The sequence below is a fragment of the Helianthus annuus genome, chromosome 11 (assembly GCF_002127325.2).
Source record: "Helianthus annuus cultivar XRQ/B chromosome 11, HanXRQr2.0-SUNRISE, whole genome shotgun sequence".
In the NCBI taxonomy this organism is placed as follows: domain Eukaryota; kingdom Viridiplantae; phylum Streptophyta; class Magnoliopsida; order Asterales; family Asteraceae; genus Helianthus; species Helianthus annuus.
This window is the reverse complement of record NC_035443.2, coordinates 130,672,793-130,678,823: the sequence shown is the minus strand read 5'-3', so window position 1 is coordinate 130,678,823 and position 6,031 is coordinate 130,672,793. Positions and strand designations below refer to the sequence as shown.

Here is a 6,031-nt window from a genome sequence, read left to right as displayed (position 1 = left end):
AAGATAACGGTAACTACCTAAACTATATTAACCGCCTAACGGTCTTAGTGAGGTTTTAGAAACGGTTGTCTGCATCTGGTGTTTCTTGGTCCGATATGTCACACCCCGACCACGTAAAACGACAAATCGTGGCGGAAACGCCGGGGAGTGTTGTAACAGAATTATTGTTTCAAACCATGGATACGAAGAGTTTCATTTCATTAGATATTAAACATTGTTTTAAAGTTAAACAAGCAAATCAAACATAGACTAATATCATTATTAAATCACTAAGGCCTCGTCCGGTCCTAAGTGAGCATGCTTCCTATTCGCAATCAAGACTAAGCAACTTCACCTGAAACATATGTAAAAACAAAGTCAGCAAAGAAATGCTGGCGAGTACATAGGTTTTGCATGAGTGTCAGATTCATGGCTCGTTTGCATGTCGAAATAACTCGTATAACTTCGTTATTCGACATTAGAAAACCTTGTTTTTGTAAAATATTTGTATTGTAAAATAAATAACCAAGCCAACAGTTTGGTTATAACTTATAAACCTCAATGCCATGAATCTTACTCCAAAACATTTGTTTTTGTACACCAAATCGGAAATCGTTCTCGTAATAAAACTCGTATGGTTTATATAGTTTGTAAACATCGTTGTGTGACATCGTTCAACCCGTACTTGTTATAGATCATCGTTCATTTGTTTAAATCATTCGAATCGTGTCAATTGTTCAAATCCTTCTCGTTTTAATTGTGAAAACTACTTTTGGTCGTCTCGCTAACAACATTCAAACCTTTGTGACTCGTTCATCGTTCCACTTGTTCTCGTATTAACAAACCACCAAAGGGTAAGTTAACAATCATCAGATTCGGTCGTTACCCACCTAACCCACACATAACCATGGGTCCGGTCTGATAACGGGATTTGTCGGATCCTGTGGTACCATAACCTAATACTGGTCGGTTTGGCCGAAATTAATGAATGTCATTTGTTATGTAATTACAACCAACAAGCTCGTTCACATTATCGAAATCGTTATTAGTTTGATATAAACCATCTTACTCGTTGTGAAACCATCGTTAAAACATCGAAATCGTTTTGATACATATGAATCACCCCAAAACAATTGAAAACAGTAAAATAAGGGAAATATGTACTCACCTTCGGGTGCGTTTTTAAACATTAACACAATCCCTCAATTGTTTATCCGCCCTAAACATTACTACTTATGTCACTTCTGTTTTAATGTATATGAAACTAGACTGTTTTCGGACATTTAAATAAAATGGTTAACTTATTCTAAAAATTCCCAAATTTTTACAGAACATCTTACATGAATCAAGTATTATTGTGTAAAAATATCGGGGTGTAGTTCAGTACCATTATTTTATAAAAATTCATTTTCCCGGATTAAAGCAGATTTGTTACTTTCTGACCGCAGTCTACGGAATAATTCACTAAAAATTAATCGCAAGTCCGATTGACGTAATTCCAGTTGGAGGGTCACGGCGACAACAGTGACCATCTACAGTATAAGTTTCATGATCTAATCCTACACAGAATCCAGGTTATGACTGAAAATAGGACGCACATTTTCAGCAGAAAAATTCAGCTTAAGCTGCTGTTACGGAAAGGCACTTTAAAAATAGTAAACGGGGTCCAAAAATTATGATTCCGGTGTCATTAGAACCGTATTTTATAATAACACATTATAGACTTAAGAAAATAAAGTTTTTGTTAAGTTATGATGCAGTTACAGCCAGTTAAAGGTGGCTGGAAAAGCAGATCAGCATGCTGTTTTCAGTCTCTTATCATCATAAAGTGCGTTCGATTGATTCCGTTAACATGTTTAGCGATCACAACAATACTTACAGCAGATTATTACTTATTTGTATCAGATTTATCAAGCAATATCATATTTCATTCATCATTTTAACACTACTTTAACCATACTCCATCTTTAGTTAGTTACACTTCAAGACTTGTTTATGTTCATTAGGATTTCCATCTTTTGATCTTTAAACATCATTAACCACATAAAAACATGAACAAGATGAAGATCTAAGGAACTTACTACTAACACAAGGCTAGGGGAGTTCGAGTGTAGAAAAGTGGTGGATAAAAGAAAACGAGAGCGGTCCTTCGACTTCCGAACGCACCAAGCTTCGTTGTGTGTCTCCTTGCACCCTTGTATGGTAATAGAATGGATGGAACAAGGTCGGATGATGGTGGTAGGGTGGTGGTTGATGGCTGCCGATTTGGGGAAGGAGGGAGGAGGTGGAGTGTAGTGTTGAGTGTGGAATGATGGAGTGATGGAATGGTGGTATTTATAGACCTTCCATATAGCATATTCCTAGCATATTCCTGGCATATTCCTGGCATATTCCTGGCATATTCCTAGCATATTCCTGGCATATTCCTGGCATATTCCTGGCATATTCCTGGCATATTCCTGGTATATTCCTGGTATATTCCTGGCATATTCCTGGCATATTCCTGGCATATTCCTGGGTTTGCTGCGTTGTCTGCGTTTTGCAGTGTAAGCACTGTGTCGCGTAGGAACACACGGGACGCGCTTAAACTTGAAAAATAACGTTTTTAATTTATTTTTCAACACGAACCTGATTAAAATAAAATTTTAATCATAACAGAATATTTGTGGGATTTAAATATTATCCGGGCGGTCACCAATGTTCGTTTCGCAGTTTTGTCGTAATTAGTTCTTTAGTTCAAATAAACATGTTTTCGCCATACCGAATCCTTCGAAACTTATTTCTAAGTTATGCAAGGGATATTTAGGGTATGTTTGGCTTACGTCACAATTCCGGAGTGTACGTCGCGTTAAACTGATTGCGTTTAAGCACCAGTTTGCGTATAACCTTCCAGAAAGTGATTTAAAGCTTGAAATCGGTATCGAATCAAATTGTAAAATTAATAAACACAATTGCACATATAGTAACACCAAAATACACATAATAACACCAAACCATATTGTTTTATTGATAACGGACAGTGTTTTACATAATACGATGATTACAGATCACAGTTGTCACACGATAGTTGTGGGTTAAATTTGACCCAGTAATCACCCCCTCAAATTTAAAATTTTCTATGCTCATTGTTCAAGAGCTTCTATTCTTCTTCTTAAGTTTTCACATGATTTTGATCACTCACAAATCTGTTTTCGTTTTCTTTTTTTAGGATCTTTTTATTCATCAATGTAAGTGTTGAAGAAATATGATAAAGAATCTGACATACTGATTAGGTGTGATGTTGAATGAGTCAACAAGTCAAAGCTAAGGAAGATACTTGACAAAGGACAAGAGTAGAAGGACACCGCATAAGGAAAGATCAGACAATCATCTAAAAAGAATGAAAAAGACTAGATTAAAAGATTCTGATCAATCTTATGATAATCTGATAATTAGAATCAGATCTGATCAGAACAAGTCATCCGAAATCTGATGACCAGGGTCATCAGAAATCATGTCCCCACTTGCCATACCTGAAAAGGTATGCGCAACTTCCAAGATAACAAATGGAATGGCGGATTCATTGAATATGCCAAAAGGAAACTTTTTCACATGTCAAGTGTATAAATAAACAAATGTTTATTCATACAAATATTTACTATAATTATAGAAAAAAATCCTCTATGAGTAAATGAGTCGTGCCTGACACACTCCACTTCTCTTCACTTACACAAACTATTTAAGTATACGTTTTATAAGAGCCAATAACCACCCAAACATCATGTAATCTTTCAAAGTGATATAGACTTGAAAATTTTGTACTCTGCTTTCTTAAAAGTTTGATTTCTATTTTCGCACACTATTTTCTATCTTGTTGAAATCAGTTTCCATTTTGCTTAAAGATTGTTTATCAACAATTGGTATTAGAGCAGATTGAATAACTTATTTTCAAACGATTATATCTTTTTGTAAACTATGTATTTCAAAGCTTTAAACTTTAAATCAAAATGGCAAACTTTCAATCATGGAACAATGCATTTAATATTGGGTCTATGTCAAAGCCTCCGACTTTAGTACGAGAAGAGTACCCCCAATGGATAATCAGGATGATCAATTTCCTAAATGGACATGATCGAGCTCTGTTTAAATCCATTTAGAGAAGCCCACTGTTGGGTCAAATCGGATAATGATGTTATTAATTAAGGCAACTTTAATTGGCGAGATTATTATTTGTATGATGTAGCGAGTTAATTTGTTATAGTTAGTATGTTTTAGCAATTTTAGTGGTTTTTAAAGAAAGGGGCGGTTTCCATGGAGGACAAGGCTCAAGGTCTATAAATAGTTTACTACACGTCATTTGTAGGGGGTGCATTTGTGAGCAACCACTCCCGGGGAGCTCACCTAGGAGCTCACCCGGGGTGGATGATTATTATGTATTGTTCTTATCCATTTCAATGAAATCTTTTTTTCTAAACTATTATTCATACATCTTTTTGTTTCTTTATGGTTCACAAATCAATCCGTCTCATTATTATTTATCAAACCGAGATCGTAACAAAATCGAACAGATCATCATTTGGTATCAGAGCCACACTGGCTCGTTTCAGTCTCGTTTTCGACAGAGACATTAATCAGTTGCAGATTTATGTTTTTGATAAATTTATAGATCTAGTGAATTTATTAGTTCATCCTGCGACTTTGTTCATCCAAAAACTGAAAGTGTTGGTTGAAACTCATGACTGGTGGCGAAGGTTAACAATGTTGGAGCTGGTTCCTTATAGTCATCTAAGGTGTTGCATGTTGAAGTATGGATAAGGAGCTTTCTTCCGGAAACAAGAGGTTCAAGATTTGTGAACATCCACATTTAGAAGGAAGTTGCTCGATCTGAAATGTGAAGGAGGTACTGTGGTTTTAGTCACCGGTGATATTGGTGGTCAGATGTTAGCCGGAATCTAGTTCACTATATCTATGAGTCCAGGTTGCTATTTGTTTGGTAGTTCCCGGTTTAAATATCTAAATTGGGACTTTTTAGATTCGATTCAAGAGCAAATGAACTTCCCGACAAAATGGCGCAAGTGGATTCAGGCAATCCTAGCTTTGGCTAGATCCTCGGTGTTGATAAACGGTTCCCCTTCGTTTGAATTCCAATTTTCTCGCGGTCTTAGACCGGGTGATCCTATCTCTCCTTTCCTATTCCTCATAGGAATGGAGGCTTTTTCTATAATTATGGAAAAGGCTGCGGACGAAGGTATTTTCCAAGGCATAAAACTACCAAATAAAGGCCCCTCGATTATGCATTTATTGTTCGTGGATGACGCGCTTTTGGTAGGGGAATGGGAAAAGGAGAGCGTGTTAAATATGGCGTGATTGCTTAGATGTTTTAATCTTGCTTTGGGGTTAAACATTAATATAGCAAATCGAGTCTTTTTGGGATTGGTGTTTCGGAAGAGGAGGTTAAGAAGATGGCTAAAGATATTGGATGTCAAAATGGGAAACTCCCATGTGTTTACCTTGGCCTAATGATAAGAGCTAATATGAACAACAGTGCGCATTGGAAATCGGTCTTGCAAGTCTTCGACAAAAGACAAGCGATATGGAAAAAATCTATATTGTTGGAAGGAGGTCACCTCACTTTAATCAAGGCGGTTATGGAAGCGATACCTACGTACTACTTCTCTCTTTATAAAGCTCCAACCAAAATTATAAATCAACTAGAGGCAAAAAGGCGTAATTTTTTTTAGGGGAGGAACGGATGAAAAACACAAAATGTGTTGGGCGAAATGGGATAAAGTAACGAGACCGAAAGAGGAAGGGGGCCTCGGTATAACGCCTATAAGGGATGCTAATATTGCTTTACTAACCAAATGGTGGTGGCGGTTCAAAATCGAGAAACAAGCTTTATGGAAGAAAGTTGTTGAAGCAATTCACCATAATAAAAGAAGGGTGTCGTATATGTCGTATGTTACTTCGTTTGCTGGTGCGTGGAAAACCATAATGGGACTGGAGAAGAACTTAAAACAACATAATATTCTTTTAGAAAATTGTTTCAAAGGGACAGTAGGGAAAGGGAATG

At 36.6% G+C, this 6,031-nt stretch overlaps 1 protein-coding gene across 1 annotated transcript; it reads left to right on the top strand.

Annotated features, from left to right (window-relative positions):
• Positions 1–4,926: 4,926 nt before the first annotated feature.
• LOC110887782 lies at positions 4,927–5,699 on the top strand. Its single transcript, XM_022135351.1, has 2 exons — positions 4,927–5,321; positions 5,372–5,699. The coding sequence occupies exons 1-2, from the start codon at positions 4,927–4,929 to the stop codon at positions 5,697–5,699; spliced, it is 723 nt and encodes a 240-aa protein (XP_021991043.1).
• Positions 5,700–6,031: the final 332 nt, after the last annotated feature.

Coding starts and splice junctions, on each gene's coding strand:
- LOC110887782 (XM_022135351.1), top strand. CDS start 4,927: ATGAGTCCAGGTTGCTATTTGTTTGGTAGTTCCCGGTTTAAATATCTA. Junction 5,322..5,371: donor GAGAGCGTGTTAAATATGGC/GTGATTGCTTAG, acceptor ACATTAATATAG/CAAATCGAGTCTTTTTGGGA.